Source organism: Odontomachus brunneus, unplaced genomic scaffold (genome assembly GCF_010583005.1).
Source record: "Odontomachus brunneus isolate Ranch 3 - 2012 unplaced genomic scaffold, Obru_v1 Obru_scaffold_017, whole genome shotgun sequence".
NCBI classification, from domain to species: Eukaryota; Metazoa; Arthropoda; class Insecta; order Hymenoptera; family Formicidae; genus Odontomachus; species Odontomachus brunneus.
The window spans coordinates 2,447,101-2,468,155 of NW_022639467.1; the positions used below are offsets into that span (position 1 = coordinate 2,447,101).

A 21,055-nucleotide genomic window follows, 5' to 3' on the forward strand; every position below is an offset into this window, starting at 1 on the left:
TCTCTCTCTCTCTCTCTCTCTCTCTCTCTCTCTCTCTCTCTCTTGTGCGCGCGTTTTGGAAAGAATTTTTGTTCAAAAAAATATCCATATAAGAAAATTATTCTCCGCCAATGTTTGTGTACAGGACAGGTAACCAGTCGTTGGTATGGAGACAGTAATAGAATCAGATATGGTAAAATGTTTTTGCGTGATCATGCAGATACTATCAGACATCTCCTGCAGAAACCAAAGGTCTCGCGCGTCAATATGTTTTTTTTTTTAATATTTATGTTATGCAAGCGTTGACATATAAATAGTAGTATTAGAATAATTTTATGAGTTATGCTGATACCTGTCTCTTGTGGAGAAGAATTTTCGCAACGTCCTTTCTAAAATATCTGGTTTCGAGCCGTCGATGCAAGATGAAAATAACGAAAGAAGAAGAATGGTTTTATAAGTTCTGTATTTATTTGGATATTTTTTTGTGACATCCTATATTTCTTATGATATAACTTCATTGATGTCCCTTTTTATATATGATTTTGAGATAAAACTTGATCTCCGAAGTAATCGTGCTCGTCATTACTAGAAGTCATTAGTATAAATAGTAAAATGAGATTATGTAACATAATTCGATTGTGGTAGTGCGTCTTTGCAGATTCTACCAACACCATTGAATGTTTTCTACCAACACCATTGAATGTTTTCCGCGAAAGCGGAAGGATTTCGGAGTAATGTCCTCCTCTGTAGGATAACACTTGGAATTGTCCTTCCTTTACTCAATTAGCTCTCTCGCGCAATCCGTACAATTAAAAGCTAATTATATCCTTTTACGCATGTAGTTGAGAATTTCATGATTAGCTGGGAGATAATTCTTTTGCTCAAAGGCTAACGATTATATGCGACATTACTCCATGACATTTTTCAATGCAACACAAATTGAAAAGTGCATGATAAATCAGTCGATCCGTCTTTACTTTCACCCGTGGTGGCCTTCAGGATGAAATCAAGTTCTATTTAGAGGCGATATTTTTGATAACTAAGAGAACGCCTTTTTAGTTTTATTAAATGAAAAAACTGGATGAACTAAAAATACAGCATACAAAGCAGAGTAAAGCAGATAAACAAAATATAAATATATAACAAAACAAGTTGCTAAATTCGTATAATTTTATTATAACGATGATGATCGTTTGATCATCTTTTATATTGATTCAGAGAACTAATTCAATTTTCTCTCAGATTGCAGGAAAGTCAATATATAAATAGAATATTCCGATTAAATATATTAATCTCCTAATTAGGAATCGTAGTTAATCGTAGTCCACATGTAGTGGTAGACATTATTGTTAACAAAAAATTTTATTTTGCACAGTAAAATTCCTATAAAATTTCTGTAGAAAATAAATATGACCGGTAAAAGGATACAAAAGAGGATTTAATGATTTTCAAATCCACAAATATCGATTTTGGTGGTTTAACGTCTTCGAATCTATCGAGTCATTTTCATTCATCTTGTCTCTCCAAGGAAACTTACTCATCAAATTAGTGGGGGATTGCATTGAGAACGACAGATGGGATTATTTAGATTCTAGAGTGCAGGACGTTGTAAGCGCACTTTAAATATGTGTGTCCCGTCACGCACGAGAAAACTTGTGTGGACATTGACACAACCGACTTCCGACAGACAAGTATACTGAGATGAACAATAGAGAAAAAAACAATTGATCGAACATAATCTTGAAAATACTTTGCGTCGTTAGTTAAATCTTAAAGCGGAAATTCCAGCTGTCGAAGGCGTCAGTGCTCGATGCAAATTCAATGCGTCAGCCCGATTGAGTATGTCGCAGCAGGATTTATCGGAGAAAATTGATTTTTTTCATTTTAAACACGCACACTCATAGGCAAGGTGTTGCCGAAGTGTCCTCTTAACACTTCAATCGCAAATTTCTTAATTAAATTTCACGAAGTTCGTCGCTGCGGAAATCATTTCGGACATTACCTACCGCGGGAACTCGCGAGCACGTCGATGTGAATTGATACTCGTAATAAATAATCGAGTGTCATTACTCCATCTTAGGAATGTCCGCAAATCGTCGCGAAGACGACCGGACGGAATACCGACGTATCGCTTTTTTTATATGCAGTTTAACCCTAATCAATGCGTGTTCACTCACCACTCCTCCTCTGGGAATTCCCAACTCCATTATGCGTGACTTCAGTCTGCCTCTTTGAAAGCGGTTGCCTTAAAATGCTGCACCTCCTAACGTCGTACCTTTAGACGCAGATATTATCCGACGCGCCCAAAGACGTCGGGTTATTCTTGGCATAAATTTACGAGCGGTGTCCTAAGTTGATTATTAAGCACAAAGGGAAGTATTGTCGGTTTCGCTGTCGCGTTCATTACAGAGTCTAGACATAGTAGCGGCTTTGTCGAGATCCTCAATGAAAATCACGCTGACAGAAAATTAACATAAGATTTTCCCTCAAAAGCTGAATCAGTTTGTTTGTTTGAAACATATTAGGCAAAAATTATTACATACAATATTAAAGAGTCTATTTTAAATAATTTCTTTTATCGCGATTCTCATTTTAATTAAGCAATACATTTAATTCTAAGTAAGACTTAATTATCTTCTTTAATTCTTAATTTATTAATTAATTAATTTTCAATATTGCCCATGCAGGATTAAATGTTTATGTCAAAACTAGCAAACTATTTTTCGTTTAAATAAGAGAAAATATACAACTTATCTCTCAAAAATATGACTCCCCACAGATTCTCTTTACTTTCCATTATTTATATTGCACGGAAAAAAAAGTTAGTTGAATTAAGCAAATTTCTGATAAAATATGAACGAAACCCCGTTTGATATTATCAGAATTCTGTTTAAGTTAACAAGATTCCTGGTTAACTTTATGGAATTTTTTTCTGGTTTCGTTCATATTTCATCAGAAATTGTTTAATCCAACTAAACTTTCATTTCCGTGTGCGTTACGTATGTCACGAGAAATATCTCACAAGTGAATTGCACAGAACGCTAATACAAACGTAATGCATTTTGAACGATATTCCGTTTTTATTCTTAAGACGTAATACAATCGATATTAAAATATACTAGTTATTTCTGAATAACGGAGAATATAGGATGCAGCGAAGCATTAAATGGCTCAATGTTAAATGCTAGATTAATGATAGTGAAACTATTAATGATGCTCTTAATGATCGTTAGCTTAATGGGTGAAGAATCAAGCGGTAATTTTGTTGTACACGGTGTGTCAGAATTATACTTGATCGATTACACAAGATGTTTCAAATTTACGGGACATTTTGTCGAGGTATCGATGTGTAATTAAATGCTTCCGTTTAGATTTAGTCCAATATGTCTTGAAATTATTAACATAATTTAAACAATGTTTGAAAATTCACCAATAAACTCGAAAGAGTTCAGGTCAATAATTCCAAGAATTTTGTTAAAAAACTGCATGTGGAAGTAAAGTGAATGATAAACAATAAATTAATCAGCGGAGATCTATTTATCACTCATAATTACGACATATCGGGTATGACCTTTCGTTTCGCGCATATTTCCTGAGTGTAGATACATTTATCGAACTACATTTCCGTACAGTAGTCTCATTAGTCCTGTCTATCTCTATAACGAGATATGTCTGACACGATTAATTATGTTACTCCCAATCAATGGCACTGCGAATATCGCTTGGGAAGTGATGCGAGAGCCAGAGTGTCCCAGAACGACCGGATGTCCTTTTAGTCACGATTTTGGCCAATTTTAGAACATATTCTCGTCAGTAGAGAGCTCAATGGAGATTACCATACGATTACACTTTCGACACGATTCAATAAAATACATTAAACATTCTTCTATTTAACTCATCACAATTTTTCCGTTTAAAGCTCCTGTTTTTTCGCCGCGATCATCTTTATTTATGATATTAAAATATACACTAAAAGTTCTTGTAAAATATATTGAAATCAAATGATATGTTCAAAAAATGACACTTGCAATCAATCAGGCAAATCTGCAAAATAGTCCAAATATTCATCTCTTACTTTAATAATCAATAACTAACCGTAAAATTAGTGACGAGCAACTTATTTCTTTAATCTATGTTTTTTCACAATTCTGTCACATTAATTCTATAGTTATTTATTGATTTATTTATAAATAACCGACAAGTGTCATTTTACGTGTCATACCTTTTTCTTTTAACGTTTTTGCACGAATTTTGAACATACCTCTGACATCATCAATCAAAAACTCCGCAACTAAGGCCTGTATCGCCTGTATTAATACTCGTTATTTGAAATTTATGTCATGTGAGATACTCAGATTTTTACTCAAAATTAAATTCAAGTTTTTCAATTAAGTTGCATGATACATATAACATTACATCTATAATCGTAACTCAACTGAAAAACTCTTATTCAACTCTGAACTCAAATCTAAGTATCTCATTGGAGAGGAGTTTCAAATAACGATTATTAATATGGACCCAAGAGACTTAACACTGATGTTTTGGCGAGTATATCGTGTACAATACGCAAACAAACAGAGAACACGCGCAGTTCGATACTTCCCGCATTCATGATTTAGGCCACTCACCATTGTCATTATCGCCTAACCATATCTCGTTACTCTCGACGATACATTAATAGTAGCAATGCGAATATCACCCTCATATATCTCTCCTCGTGTGCGAATAAAATATACTTCTTAGAATAGCGCGCTCGTTTATATATATATATTCATATAACGAGTAGTTACACGAGAGACACGCGCCATTAGGTATCATTATGTTTACGAGGCTTCGCCGTTAATTGCTCGCAATTGATGCAGCATTTATATTCACGGTCATCGTGCATGTACTAGTAACTCCATTTCCACAATCTTTCATTACTTGAATTCCTTGAAAAAACGAACACTTACCGAACATAATTTTGAACTTTATCTCAACACTATCTTATCTTTACATGGAATTTTAAAGCGATAGGATGTTTCTTCGTAGTTTCTTCGGCGTCATCGATCAACTTTGCTTCGAGCGTCTAAATAAATTTAACGCAAAATAAAACGCGTTTGGTATTTTAAAATAGTATTTGAAATTATTACATTTATTTATGCTACATTCAGATTTCTTATTATTTCGCTTTGTTTACACTTGTAATCTTCGAGGCCTTCTTTCGTTTCGAAGACTAAAAATTTATAATTTTGTAGGGTAAATTCCTGACGACTTCGCATGAATTCGCCCTCTTCCCAAGAATTTTATCTCACAAATAATTTTCCCTAAGAGCCAATGCACAGCTATTGTGACACAATAAATTCACTGTGGATCAATGTCTATGTCACTTTAATAAATCCAAACGTTTGATTTGTTAAAACGATATAAACATTAGTCCACAGTAAATTTATTTATTGCACCTCAATGTATTGGCTTTGTATCTTAGAATTTGATTGTCATATCAAACAGCTTATCAAAATCTATAATTTCCCATCTTTTTCTTTGCAGAAAAGTATGGCGCGAGCATGGGTATTATTGTTCAGCCTTTTGGCACTGGGCCACTGCCAAATTATTTACCCGGATCAATACGAGATTATGAAAGCGGCATCGAATAACAACAATGGAGGTGTCCTGAACAGCAATAATCAACCGACACAGCAATACAATCCACAACTCGCAACCGCCGCTCAAGCAGCACCAGTACGTCCATTATCTACCACACCTCAAGCAGTGTACTATCCCTCAACAACAATCACAACACCGATACCTAACCCGCAACCCTTGCCGCAAGATTGGAGCACTCATGTAAGTTGTCGCCAGTTGTTATATAACTAGTCGTTATATAACAATAGTCGCTGTATAACAAGTTGACACGAAATCTTCCAGCGCAAACGGGAGCGTAAAGTCGCGAATCGCGCGACATTTCAAATGATATCTCAAATGAAAAGCAATCAACAGTAAACTCACGAAGAAATTAAATCGTAAATACGATGCAGTCTTCTTCTCTCTTCATTTTTCTAAAGATATCCCAGTGAATACCAACTAATGATAACATTATGGCTGCGTTCCGAAATTCACTGCCAGTACTGAAAATCTATAGTTCATGTTACGTATACTATAGGATTTCAGTACTGGCAGTGAATTTTGGAACGCAGCTTATATCAATGTTATGATTTCCTACTCAATGATGTAACTGTTGCATACAACGCATGTTATATTGCACTTACATTGTTCAATTTCTATTAATCTTGATTTTCAAATCTGGGATATCAGGATGATTGGACTATTTTCACATAGAAATCCCTGTGTATATGATGTATAAAAGCGAACCGTCGACTTCGCTGATTTCAGGTGAATAATATCATAGCCAGAGGCATTACGAAGTTTGCCTTGCACTTGGACAGAGCGATCTACAACACCAAGGACACTTCGGTAGCCAGCCGCCGTGAGAACACGATCTTCTCTCCGCTCAGCATAGGCGTTGCTTTGTCGATGGTGCTGTTGGGTTCCTCCGGAAGCACCTTTAACGAGGTGTCGCGGGTGCTCGGTTTAGAAGCCGGTGTCGACATATCCCAAAACTCGGAAGTCGTTCATCAGATGTTCGGCTTGTTGCTGAACACCGTAAATTACAGAGTCGAGGAAGGCAAAGGGCCGCGCGTCTCTTCCGCTAGCGGTATCTTCGTCCAGGTACTGAATTTACTTCTTCCTGAGGTCTTAAAAATAGAGATATTGTCACACAGAGGGAAAGGTCTTCCTTGCTTACATTGAAAAGTTAATTCAATGTGAAAAGAAAGTTTTATGGACTTTATGGACAAATGGACAATGTTGAAGATATCTTTTAAGCTACAAATGATCGAGAACGAAAGCTTATTCGCGAAGCGAGTTTCAAATGCACGACAATCTTCAATCGTTCATCTTTCTGCCCTTCGCGTTAGAGAGGATAAGCCGTTGACATATCGATATTCGATGTTTCCAGGAGGGATTCCCGATTCGCCCTGAATTCCGAGCGATCAGCGAGAACGCATACAAGAGCGAAGTGATAAACCTAGATTTCCGAAAGAAAGGTATAGAAGCGATGAATACGATTAACAACTGGGTGAAACAACGAACGATGGAGAAGATCTCCAGCATACTGTCAAGTGTTCCGAGCCCGCTGACTAACGTGATACTTGCGTCAGCGCTTTATTTCAACGGCGAGTGGAATCAGCATTTTATAAACCAAGCTACAAGGAGAAGACCATTCTTTATCGAGCCGAATGAGTCGGTCGAGGTGGACATCATGTACAACGGAGGTTTCTTCCCCTTTTACGAGGACAAGTCACTCGGCGTTAAAATGGTGCAACTACCCTACAAAGGATTGGAGGTGAGAGATCGCCTTTGAATGCTCTCCTTTAGCACTTATAAATTCATTTGCAACTTATTACTTATACTTAGCACCTAACACCTTAAATAACTGATAAACTGATCTTTCTTTATCTCCAGATGTCCATGTATGTGCTTCTGCCGAAAGCTGAAGGTGCTACCGCTTTGAGAAACTTCAGCAACCAACTGACGGCGGAGATCATCGAACACCTGATAAGTAACCTCAAGAATGAGACCACCATCGTCGGCCTGCCGCGCATGAAGCTCTCGAGCTCGTTGAGTTTAAAGAGAGCTCTTCAAAATTTGGGTCTACACTCGTTGTTCGATCAAAACAGCGCGGACTTGAGCATCCTGTCGAGCGGATACGGCTCTCAGCCGGCCATCGCTGGCACGGTGCGTCCTTACATAAAACCACAAGCGGTGCTACCACAAACGGTGATACCGCTCACGAATCCACAAGTGACCCAAACGATAATATCGAATATAACGCCACCGACCCAAACATTGCCGCAAGGTTTACCGCAAACATTGCCGCAAAGTTTGCCGCAAGCATTGCCGCAAGCTTTGCCGCAAGCATTGCCGCAAGGTTTGCCGCAACAATTGCCGGAGAATGTGTCGCGAACGTTACTTGTAAACTCACAGCCAGCGTTGTCGCAGGTACTGTCACAAGCACTGCCACAACCGTTGCCGCAAATCGCAAATCCGTTGAAGTCCATGAACAGCTACAACGACTACTTGATCTTCTCGCGACTCGGTCAAGGTGATAATGGGGCACCGGGCGGCGTGAGGGAAAATTTCTTCAGGTACGACGATAAACAAAGTGGTGTTACCGTGGAGCAGTGGGGCACAGGTTTTCAGATTCGCAAAATTCGCAGAGTACGCCGCGACACCGTCGACGGACGTGACGATGACGCGTCTCGACTGACGTATGTAGCCGAGAAGAACAATGACGGTCTTCGCCGCGGCGACGATTCGAGCACGAAGTTCGTTAGCCTGCAGGAGAATAAATATCGCTTCCGCAACGTCGACAAGCAAAAGCGCGCAAACCGGAAAAGGCGTCAGGTCACCCGACCCATGGACCAGAGTTTCCTACGATTTATCCAGAGCCTAAACTTCCCATCCTACGGCTTAGACGAGTTGAGGAACAACGCGCAACTGACTAATCCGGGTCTGTTCGCCGATGACGTGCTGCACAAGGTAGAGATGGACGTGACAGAACGCGGAACGGAAGCCGCGGCGGCGACTGCCGTGACTCTCCAACGGGACGGCAATCAAAAGCGACTGATGGCTAATCGGCCTTTCCTCTTCTTCATCCGACACGACCCGACTGGACTGATTCTTTTCTGGGGAACGGTCAACACGCCGACTCCGAACTTCGCCGCTGTCAGATGAAACCAACTGCGACGAACGTTTTCGGGAATATACAGAGTTCCTCTTCGATAATTTACACTCTCGCTCGCACTCTCGCGCGCGTACACACACATACACGCATGCCATCTACACTCGATTAGTTTCTATGTATTTATATATTCGTCTCTCGACTCGGATCAATGTAATTATCCTCACGCCTTCTCCATTTTCCTCGTCTTCTTATTTTTTTTCTTGTATCTTACATAGCCGCACATATCGCTTCCGCCTTGAGCTTATCGTGCGGTCGCATCGAGCAACGTGTTGTCTCTGCCTCACTGCATTCCGTTTTATTATTTATCCTACGTTCGTATCGCGCCTCTAGTTGTAGTATTATTGCACCGATGTTGTAAGTTAAGACCACGCATGTGACTTGAATATGTATGAATGAGCGACGTTCGGACTTTGACGACTTTAAAACGATCGAGAGACTAGCTTCGTACGAAAGAGATCAGAAATGTCAAAACGACAATTTCAAATTCAGAGAGAATCATGCGTGAAATTGTGTCATCGGCATTCTTTGATCGTGGAATAGCGAGGAATACTTGTGAAACAGCTGGCACAAAAGTTACGTAGTAACTTTTGTTGTTTTCTCTTTAATTTCATTTTTCGTCTTCTATTGAAATTACGAAAAGTGATTATAAACATACTAAGGAAATTCGCATGCATTTATTCGTTTATATTTTATACTCAAATGCTGCAAATTCTGTATGCAACCAAGTATTAAATATGTTCCTTTTAGCTATGTATGTATATGATCTTCAGCAATACTTGCGTTTGAAATTATAAAAGCGTATATTCACGCAAGAAAAGAAGGAAATATATCGTAATATTTTATTTTATAATATTAAAAAAATAAATATATATTATATGGATATAAAAGTGTATATAACTAAAAGGGACAAATCTGCGATTTTTTTACTAAAAATAAGATGGCGCGCGTTTACAGATTTTGCTTTTCATGTTAAAATAACAATCGATATTCGAACTACTTATTATACTTTATGTTCAGTCGACTCATGTAGATCTTAAAATAATATTTTTATAATGCGACCTATTAAAGAATATTAATTGTAAATGAGAATTATCGATCAAAATAATTTAGTAAATTTATCCACCAATGATTAATTTCCATCAGCGCTCTTCAATTATCCTCGAAACAGATATAAAAATTTATCGACAGTAGTTATTCTTCAATAATTAATTCAACCATTAAAAGTATCCTGAAAACATTTTAGATATCCAAAAGACATTCTACAGCATACACACATACACACACACACACACACACACAAACACATCTTTCAAAGATTTTAACATTCTTATTTCGATTATTGCAGCAAAGACGACTATTGTCACAGATAAACTAGATGTTGAACTCCACCAACGCAGATTGTTCACTCAACGACATCTTGAGAATATCGTCTCTATCAAAGTTTGAAGGTTTTTATTTCAACTATCGGTAACACTAAAAACATACATTTAGTATTTATTAATAGTATCTGCCTATAGCATCAAGAATTCTGAAATTGTTATTATCAGTATATCGATTTGACGTGTAAAATCTGCCAGAGACTCTGGTGTCGTATTCGAACACTGAATACGCCTTTCTGATTCTCGCGCTAAAACAACTTAATACGTTTTAACAGACAAAATGTCCTTTAAATGTTTTTAAGATGTGTTTAAGACTTTTTTTTTAATTTATGCTAATCTGGATATGAATATGCGATCTCTCGCAGAGCCAGAACACTGGCGCCACCAAGCGCCCGGTGCGGAATCACAGCGCAATTGAGTCGAGCCGCCATATTCGTATCTAAATACTCGCGTAGTCTATGGCGCGCTGGGCAACGGGGTCTTCGCGTATTTGTCTGTGATAGTTTTTGTACCGAATGTGCAAGATCTCATCGGTGCGTAACAAAGGTACCCATTCATCTCACAAGAGGCGTATATCCTTCCCGCGACTCACCAGCGTTCCCTTCGATAATCTGCCGACGCCGCTTTGAAGGCCCTCCACCTGTCGCTCCATCTGCAGTTCTCGTCGCGGCATTCCGCTACATGCGTTGTTGTTCTGGTGTGAAGCTGCGCGAAGATACGGCTTTATTGTCAGGGACTGTGTGCGCGCGCGAGAACGAGCCAGCTCGCGAGAAAACATGTGGTGAGCAGATTTTCTCTCACGACTCCGATCGCCCGATCGCCGATCAGCTGATCGCCGCTTGCCGGCTTGTTTACAAACACCGCGTAGCGCGACCTAACCTATCTCTCCGGCCCGATCCTCTAATACATAACCTGTCGGTTTAACGTCAGTCACACGGTACGAGCCCTCGTGTCAATACAGTCATAATAACACTGTCCAACGTGAACGTTTCGTTCCGCGTTAACTGAATTTTCGAACGATTGATCGACCGCGACGTGTCTCGTTGCCATTACAGATGCACTGCGCAGGCAATGGCACGATGGTCGACGGTGCTGTCCGGGGTGTTCTTGGCTCTTTCCATGGTCCTGTCCCTGGGGAAGCTGCTGATGCTCGCCGCCGGGACTGGAAACAATGGGGAACTCACGGAGGCGGACCAGTGGCTCACCGAAATCGACCTCGCGCAGTATCGTCCACTCTTTAGGAAGAAAGGTGAGTGCTCAATAATCACATGTTTATTGGAGAATATTTATCCGCAGCACGTTCCCATGGTATTTTGGTTATTCGAAAAACAAGTAGCTCTGATCACATTGCCACTTCCTGAAAGGATCTCCCTTCTTTCTAAAAAATATCGAAACAATTTATTACTGTATCTCATGTGCAAAGTAAGGTACAGGTGTTAGGCCTGTAGGTATTAATAGTTGTCATCTGAAGCTTGTCTCGTGAGATACTCAAATCTTTATTCAGAGTTAGATCCAAGTTTTTCATTTGGATTATGACGTGTGTGACATTTATAACTATAAGCATGATTGAACTGAAAAATTCACATCTAATTCTAAATTCAAATCTGCGTGTCTCACTTGAGACAAATTTCAAGTAACAACTATTAATACAGATATATTAATACTGGCCTTAGACTTGTATTAATAGTTGTTATTTCTTAAACCTGCTTCAGGTGAAACACTCAGATTTCAATTTAAAAAGTATACTGTGATTTTTCGTTAAATTATATAATATATGCGAAATTATATTTGTAATCACGACTCAACTGAAAAACTCATCGAATTTAAATATGAATATATCACTTAAAGTAATCTTTAAGTAATCACTACTAATATAGATCTTATAGATTTCTTGTACTGATAGCCATTACTTGAGACTTAGCTTGGATAAAATATTCAGATTTGAATTTAGAGTTAGATGCGAATTTTTCAGCTTGAATCGCGATTAAAAATATAATGTAATTATAAATTCAGATGTATCTTACATGGAAAGAGTTTCAAGCAATGACTATTAGTCTTCGGATAATGACTTGTATTTGCAGGAATATCTATATAGCCTGAATCAATAATGTGTCAGGCCAGTAATTTGAATTTTAATTCGGATAAATGCTATATTGTACAATTTTTTCGTACGAGAATTAGTTTAAAATATAAATATTCTTTGGGTAGCTCTTCTTTATCAGCACATCATAAGAATGATATAGTTGGAGAAGAAACGAATCTTATCTGACTACTATTTTTATATAGATTAATTAACAGTTTGTTGTCATGCTGTTTGGACTCAGTATTCCTGCTAGAAAGAGTGAATTCTCTTTTGGTTTGAATTCTTGTTGAAGTTTAATAGATTTTTTCTTTCTTTTTTCTATTGCATCTTTGTTTTCTTTTTTTCTCTTATATATGTTATTGCATTTTTCTTCTTTTTTCTCTTTTTTTATTATTTTCTTTATGCATACTAAAGGGATTATGATCCCGTCAGTAAAATAAGGAATTAATTAATTAATTAATTGAGATCTAAGGAATCCATATTAATAATTATTACTTGAAATTCGTTTCGAATAAGATATTCAGATTTGAATATAGAATTAGGGTGCGTTCAGGGAGCACGTTACCGCGTTCTTCTATCTTTATCTCCTTAGATAAACAACAAGGATAGAATGAAACGATAGTGCTGAGTAGTGCTAATAGCGAGCTCCCCGAACGAACCTTTTAGATAAGAGCTTTTCAGTCGAATGATGATAATAGATATAACAAGACAAATTTCAAGTAGCAACCATCAATGCAATCTGAAACAATCCAAGAAGAATCAGAACTACCCACGACTATCAGACTATAAACGATCTATAATTACTTCGTAATAGCGTAAACAACCGATATATGTCTGAATTATTATTCGACACCAAGGTTGCAAACGACAGATTACCGGTTAATGAGACAATTTCCATACGCATGTGACGACTTAAAATGGAACATACACGAAAGTTGCGTCGGCAGTTACGCAAAGATTTGCTTGCAACTCGCGCACTGCATCCGATGCGTGGGACGTCTACATCTTTGCGATTAGAGTCGTCCAAGAACGTACTACACGTCCCAGCAGTACGTATTGTATGACTTATCATTTTTCCTCGTGTGTCTCGTAAATTACCGGTCGCCATTAATTAATCATCGTCGACACAACGTGACGTGACGTGTGACGCATCGTCTCGCGATGAATGTGATTTAGTCCCGCGCGTATTTCCGCGAGGTTGAATCAATTCGCATATCTCGACCTCGCGGACACTTTAATGCGAATCTTTAATCGCACACGCCGCATTAAATAACGAATCTCTCGCCGCGCCGTGACGTTTCGACGACGAAATTCGCGCAGTAACGCCAGACGTAACGGAGGTTGTGCATTATATATTATTACGAGCATTACGATGAGGAATGATGCATCATATAATTTGCGTTGAAGGATCCGCGTAAATCTTGGTAATACAGCACGCACATCAGCCTACCGCTATTAATCATGCAACGTTACCTCTACTAATGCCCGACTGTGGTCCCGCTGTTGTGACGTTGAGAAGAAGAGAACTCTCTTGAGAATGCGCGACGTGTACGAACGCAGCGAGCAAACGAATGTCACAGGAAGCACCGGTCCGGACAAGAATGTTTTGTGTCGGGAAGATCCCTCGCGGAAAATTTCGCGAACGCGAGATTATTTCATTATTTAGTAAACGCTGTGCGCGCGTATCTCCTCGTTTCTTTCCGATTAAAATCCGGCGCGAATGATGAAACGGAAACTGCGCCGCGATCGCGCTACTCCTGCGCTATCGTGAGTTAATGTAATTTATATTAACCGCTGCCGCATAGAACGAGGTAGGTGAATGATAACAACGGACATTTATGATCGGACCAATCGCGCCCATTATCGGAAATTTTGACGCGAAGATTTATCGTTTGGCACGGAGTCAATTCCTCCGTCGACAATATTCCGGATACTATCGATTAGTCGTAAATTTGATCCGCCCCTATGATGAGCTCTGGCTGTCTTTCCAGATTCCCGACGTAATCACGCAGGTACACTACGAAAAAATATTTGAACATCTATTTGTGGAATACAAAGTTTACTTCCGTGAAATAAAGATTTTATTTCTGTGAACAAACTTCATATTCCACCAAAAAATTTTCCAGTATTTTTTTCTCAGTGTACCCCGTTCAAGATGAGCCTCATTGCACGAATAAAAATTTTTTTTCTCTGTGTGAAAAATCTACGCCTGGCAATTGCTCTCTTAAAATGAATCAGTGAAAATGTTTCTGATTGAATCAGTGAAAAGAGTATTTCACCGACAATCAGTGAGTATTCACTGGTCTTAAGTGGAAACACTCCCTGTTCTCCGTCGTATATCTCACTGATTTTCAACAGGGTAAATAAAATTTTATTGCAAAATCTGCAGCGTACTGAGAGAAAAAATATCTAAGAAATAAAATATATCTATTCGGTACTAGTAACGCACATATTTATTTGTACCGATAAAAAATATCTTCCCAATCAGAAAATATACATTTTCGTAAAACCTTAGCTTTTCATGAAAGTTGTTTATTTTATTTCAATGAAAGACTTAAGTAAATATGTTATTAGCAAATATATTATTTTAGTACCCGATAAATATTTTTCAGATATTTTTTCTCTCAGTGCATAACAAATTCTTTATATATTACATCAAATTCAAATTCTGCGTTTATGGTGGTGGAATTGACGGCTTCTATGCGCCTTGTGATGACACTGTTTTGTAAAATGCAACAATAATAACAATAGTTGATTATTAATTGATCAGATTGCATTATTAATTGCAGTGTTATACCTATAACTGAATCGCCAGTTATAAGCATAACATTTCAATAAAAAGTACATTGATTGCACTTGAGAGAACGGGTCATATTTCCCGTCGAAATTCACATGTTCCAATTTCGAATGTTCCAAAAACAAGCAATTCCGCGAATGGAACTTCCCTCGAATGTTGAACATAACGCAACACCAGCGATGACGAAGAACATCCCGCGATAATTGTCGCCCAGCGTCGCTCGTCGCCAAGCGGATTAATTAGCAGAATCCAAAAACGGCGGGGTCACTTGGGGGAAGAAATATCTCTGTATTCGCGCTCGCGGAAAAAGCGTGAGGCAGACTTGCCATCGTCGCGACAATATCTCTAGAGCACGCGATCACTCGATATCGCACGAGTTATCTGCGACCTTCGCGAACATCGGGGAATTCGTCGCGGCGAGAAATTCAATATCTGATTATTGCCAAAGTTCGTATGAGCGGCCGTTACCAAATACAGGGCCAGAGGACGAAAGAGAAAGAGAAAAAGAGAGAGAAAGAGAGAGCGAGAGAAAAACAAAGAGAAAGAAAGAACGCTCTCGCGCGGTCCATTAATCTCAGGAGCGAGCTGCATCTTGCAGCCGAGATTAATCGCCACGCATCAGTGACGATATACGGATCATCGCGTAGCGCTCGTTTTTCCGCACGTGCCTTCTACATCCTCCTCTTCTTCTCTCTATCCGGAGAGCGCCGGAAGGAGCGCGCTGATAAAGCGATAAATCAACAGCATTGCCCGATCCTTTATCGTCTTGGCTGCACACGCTGCCAAGAATATCGACGCTTGCGCCTCTCTCTCTCTCTCTCTTTCTCTCTCTCTCTCTCTCCCCTCTCTCTCGTGCGCGCGCGCGTTCTCTTGCTTCTTCTCTTTTTCTGTTCTTTTGTATCTTCGGGGGTTATCCTAAACTCGAAGACGCGCACCTTGTTATCGGTGGTTACGAAGGGACGCACTGGAGCCGTTCAACCGCGGTGTTTTCGACGTCGTTCGCGCTTGGCAAGGGGCGAGTCGGGAGGCGACTTTTTTCGCATCCTCCCTACATTCATCGTAAATTTATTGCGGAACGGGCGACGCAAAGGAACTCGTCCTTGATCCTTTGTCTCTCCTTCTTTCTTTTTTCCTTGATGTCTTAAGAAGTCCTTCATATTGACACAAACGCGGTAGTTGCGTAATTACGCTAATTGTCATCGGAATTTTTCGCAGGACGAACGAAAGAATTCGATCTCAAATTAAATAGACCCGTCCTAATATAGTAAATTTCAACGCGAGAAGCGGCTGGTGAACGCACGGGATTTTTTTCACGCCACGTGAAAGTCGTAAACGTATCGTAAAAACAAAAAATATCTAAGGAATAGTAAATATTTATTCGCCGAGTACTGATAACGTATTTACTTATATAAAATATTTTTCAAATAAAAAAATACATATTTTCCTAAAATCTTAAGAAAACTTTCACGGAGAAAACACCAAGGATATCATTTGACGGAAATCACATAAGTTTTTTCTCTAACCATAGAATGTATGAATGTAGTAACCATAGCAATTTTCCCCGTATGAGCTTTTTTATGAAAGCAATTGTTTATTCTATTCAGATAAAAGAATTCAGATTTAAGTGAATATGTGTTATTAGTACTTCATCAAATAAATATTTACAATTTTTTAGATATTTTTTCTCTCAATGTATACGGCCTCGAGTCAATGATTTATAATTACATCGCAATGCACCACGTGTGTGTATGGGCGCCTCTGCTAACACACATTGACATTCGCTAACTGATAAACGGTATTCGCCTAATGGCTCGCGCCTCTCTCGATAGCTGATAATGAATGTCGCGCCGAATTAATCGATGCACACGAAATTGTTGTCGCGAACGCAAAGGACACGCCCTGAATCCCGACGTCGCGTCTGTCGGACGTAACCCGCGAATGTCGCAGCAGCACGCGAGTGGACATCAGTCGCGACAGTCGCGATAGTCCACCTTGAGATCGGATGATAGGTGTCCTTAACATAAACAGGGTCAAGTAAAGACACATGTCAAACGATCGTAGTTCTCCCCTACCTCCAGGGTGTAAAAAGTTTCAACTTCGCAACATTTCCAGTCTCACATGATATATACATTACAATACAGACGTACGTGTACACTCATATGACCGTGATTGTCGCTTAGCACGTGCTTCCCCGCATGCATTATTCCGCGCGAATATTACTCGAGCATTGAGCCTAATCTACAATGTGCTCTTTGCGTTCTGTTTCTTGCCTTCTGTCTTTTCCTGGCTTAAAACTTAAAGTTTGAATCAGAAAGAGATAAAGAAAAAGATGGGAAGCAAAGAACACATTGTAGATCAAGCTTTATTGTTAAAGCGACCGCCGCACTGCTCTTTCTCTCTCTCCCCTTCCCTCTCCTTTTCTTCCTCTTTCCTCACTCTTGTATACGCGAGTTAACGCCTAAAAGTGAAGTGCACTTTTAGAGGAGCGAGCTTTCGGCTTTCGTGGTTCCCGGCCGCGAGCGAGGGTCGGTGTTTCGCGGTAAAAGAAATCTGGAGCGCACCGAAAGTTCCAGGTTCTGGTCAGCAACTGCGGAATTACAAGCTAGCCTTGAAAATGAATAATGAATGTACACGTACACACAAACACACACACATACACATTCACATGCGCGGCATTCGGACCCATCGATCTGTGCACGGGGATAGTCGTCTCTCGGACATGCACGACCATTTATTTCGACCACTTTCAACAATCGATTCGTTGTCGACCGCGAGAAAATATGTTTACAGGCTCCTCGTGCGCGCTCATTCAAGCGGATAGTTTTGTTTGCCGTCGCGATTGATAGCGGGAAATAGCGATTCGATACGAAATGATCGTCGAGAAGGTTGGCGAAAGTGACACGACGTTAGACATGACGGGAAAGCTCGAAGAAACTTACGAATTGATCGATGCTTTATGTCCATCATCACGATAAAATCCAGCCAGAGATTGCGAAATTATATACATTTCACATAAATTACATAACACACGATGAGCGAGGAAGTCTGTAAAGTCAGCAGCAAAAAAATCACCACAACATCCTGACTAGAAATTATCTCACAGTCCTGATCAGATTGATTCCACTCAACAATCTGGACTCCGTTTATACACGGAGAAATATTGTGATGAAAATTACATTAAGATTGTGTTCCTTTCTATAATGGTTTTTGTAAAACTGAATAGGAGAGAAAACGTCTAAAAAGATTTAAAAATTTTTATTTAGTAGCACTAATAACACATATTTACTTAAATCTAGATTCTGTTTTATTTAAATAGAATAAACAATTGCTTTCATGAAAAGCTAAAGTTTTAGGAAAATGTGTTTCCTCATTTAAGAAACATTTTATATTAGTACACAAGAAGAGAGAGAGAGAGAGAGAAAACAGTTGACACACATAAATCTGGCCAACCAGATTCAATATTCAAATTCAATATTGAATCTAGTTGGCACAACCGGATTTATGTGCCAACCATGTTATTCTTTCCGTGTGTAAATATATTATTGGTACAAAATATATAAATTAATAAATATAATTTAGTAAATATAATTTAATTTTAATTAGTAAACATAATAAAAAAATTAATAAATATGTTATTAATATTCAACGAATAAATATTCTTTTATTTCTTAGATATTTTTTCTTTAAGTGCATTAAAATTCTAGTATAAATTACTAAAAATAAATAACAAATTTAGCAATCTACCGAATACACGATATAAAAAACATTCAAGTAATTGCAATAATTTTGTAACGAAAAGTTAGATAATATCTTTAAATAAATATATAGTAATTTCGATCATAATCCTTATATGGTCCAAGATTATAAAAATTTTCTTGTTATCAGATCCTAATTATTCATTATCTGATCGCCACGTTGTGTTACGTAACTTCTCAGGACCCGATAACATCAGCTCATACAAACTAAATAACTGATTAAGATCAATCTGATCAGAACCATGACATGAATTTCCAATCGGGATACTCCGCACGATGAGAGTCTCCGGACGCGGCCAATATCCAGTAGGAAAAATGAACTTTCTGGAAACTAAACTACTCAATAACAAATTATTCTATCGAATGCGGTTGCGTTGCGTCGATAAAGGGGAGGGTTGCAAAAACATTGCTTGCCGCTACTGATGGACAGATCGAAGATCAGCTTTTTCAATTTCGCTTACTAAATAGCTTCGCGATTAAATCGAGGTAATTAGCTCGGGCGAGATAGCGATGCTCGCGTTGCCGCAGTCGCTATGTCAGAGCAATCAAACGTTTGCATGCGACACACATTACTCCGATGTGGTCTCTAATTGAGGATGCTGTATCCGTGCACTCTCCCTTATACAACCGAGAAAGTGTCACTCGGCGGGAATTCACGTCGCTCCGCGCGCGGGTGGTTCCTCGGGACGATGATGAGACCTCCGTCGGGGCCAGTCTCGTCCACCACTTCGTGCCGTGTGTTATCGGAAAAAATGCAGGGCATCCAATTTCCGGCGGCGTACTGCAACCAATATCGCAATGTACTCGAGAGAGAACGACGATGCTCCTCCAGTCGAGCCCAGCCGACGCGCTCAAGTCCGACGTCGAATGTTTTTCAACGACGTCGGCGAAATTACAGTTCCCGTCGTCTGTGCCGGACGCGAGACGTCGGCGGAATTGTATCTCTCGGACTGCCGTCGATGGGTAACCTTCAATCGACTTATTTCCGCGGCTCGATATTAAAATATTAAAATATTAAAATGGAAATTGTCGAGAGTCCTTTCCATCGCGTGCAAAACAGAGAAAGACAGAGGGGAAATCGCGACGAGTTGAGGAGGTAACGACAGGAAAGCAAAAGCATTCGTCAAATATTTCCTTTCCTTCACAATATGCAAAATCGAGAAGGACAGTCAAACTGCAGTTGTTGGGTGCGAATAAAATATTTCAATAACTTACAAGCCAGTAGAATACAAAATTATGGAACGTAATTCAATCATATGTATTAATTAATGCATTATTAAAATATTTTATTCACTCCCGATAATTGCAATTTGGCTCTCATTGTCCTTTTGGAATTTTGTATTGTGACTTGTAATCTTAGATCGGCTCCTTGAGCATTAATGTATTTTTTTTTCTTGTTGTTAATTACGGTGTGCGACAGTTTGTTGAAAGTCTATCACTGTGTGAACAGACAATTTTGCGTAATTGTGAAAACATATCGCTCGATATAAGTACACAATTTTATCAGGGACGAAGAGTCTCTGGCATGCACGCGCACACGCATCGGTGCATTTTATCTATGATATCCTACTTTTTGAAAAATGGAACAATGTAAATACAGTTGGTGTATAGAGGAAGATAATATTTCCGCGGTATAAAGCTTCTCTCCCGCCGAGTTTTCTTCGTCCGTGATCCTTCATCCGTCTCAATTCTCTCCCCGCCAGAGAAGGATTAGGATTTTTTGGCTGCATATGTATGAATATCGCTGTTTCCTTTTTTCATATAAATTCTTCTCAATTTTTTTATGTTTCTAATCGTGCACACAGTAGAATAAAATGTCAGTAAGGTCTATCTCGTTATGTTCCAAGGAACATAATAAATTTCGTTAAAAACAAATTTTTGTTAAGAACACTATTCAGTTCTTAAAATAATAATAATTGTATAAATAATACAAATAAAGTGAAAGGATAGTCAGTTATTGCATAATGTCGACCTGTACTTTGGTTACAAAATTCTGCAATAATTTTTATCGTAAAACCCTCTCCGTATAGGTGTGCTGCGCAAACATTACACATGCATCCTGCATTATCTTAAATTCATATTTGTTTCTTCTTTTCCGGGCTCTAGTAGCCAAGATTAAGTCAGCAGACTTGTTTTCCCGTCCTACTTACACACACACACGCGCCGCTTTTTATCATTTTCCACAAGAAACAAGATGCATCTCCGTACCTGGCATTAAAGTTCTCTCTCTCTCTCTCTCTCTCTCTCTCTCTCTCTCTCTCTCTCTCTCTCTCTCTC

The 21,055-nt window shown here is 39.0% G+C and overlaps 2 protein-coding genes across 7 annotated transcripts in view; both read left to right on the plus strand.

Annotated features, from left to right (window-relative positions):
- LOC116841586 (leukocyte elastase inhibitor C) overlaps positions 1-9,853 on the plus strand; it is a 10,609-nt gene extending 756 nt beyond the window's left edge. For 2 of the 4 annotated variants that reach the window (XM_032809681.1, XM_032809682.1), the window contains 4 exons: positions 5,509-5,805; positions 6,352-6,687; positions 6,977-7,363; positions 7,483-9,853. In XM_032809681.1, coding sequence (XP_032665572.1) covers positions 5,515-5,805; positions 6,352-6,687; positions 6,977-7,363; positions 7,483-8,754 — 2,286 coding nt within the window. In that variant the 5' untranslated portion in view covers positions 5,509-5,514 and the 3' untranslated portion in view covers positions 8,755-9,853. The remainder of the gene's footprint in view (positions 1-5,508; positions 5,806-6,351; positions 6,688-6,976; positions 7,364-7,482) is intronic. The other 2 variants (XM_032809683.1, XM_032809684.1) reach the window with 2 other exon arrangements.
- A 741-nt stretch (positions 9,854-10,594) lies between these two features.
- Positions 10,595-21,055, plus strand: part of LOC116841699 (apoptosis-resistant E3 ubiquitin protein ligase 1) — a 43,953-nt gene continuing 33,492 nt past the window's right edge. For 2 of the 3 annotated variants that reach the window (XM_032809969.1, XM_032809971.1), the window contains exons 1-2: positions 10,595-10,924; positions 11,199-11,392. In XM_032809969.1, the coding sequence (XP_032665860.1) occupies positions 11,215-11,392 (178 nt within the window). In that variant the 5' untranslated portion in view covers positions 10,595-10,924; positions 11,199-11,214. The remainder of the gene's footprint in view (positions 10,925-11,198; positions 11,393-21,055) is intronic. The other variant, XM_032809970.1, reaches the window with a different exon arrangement.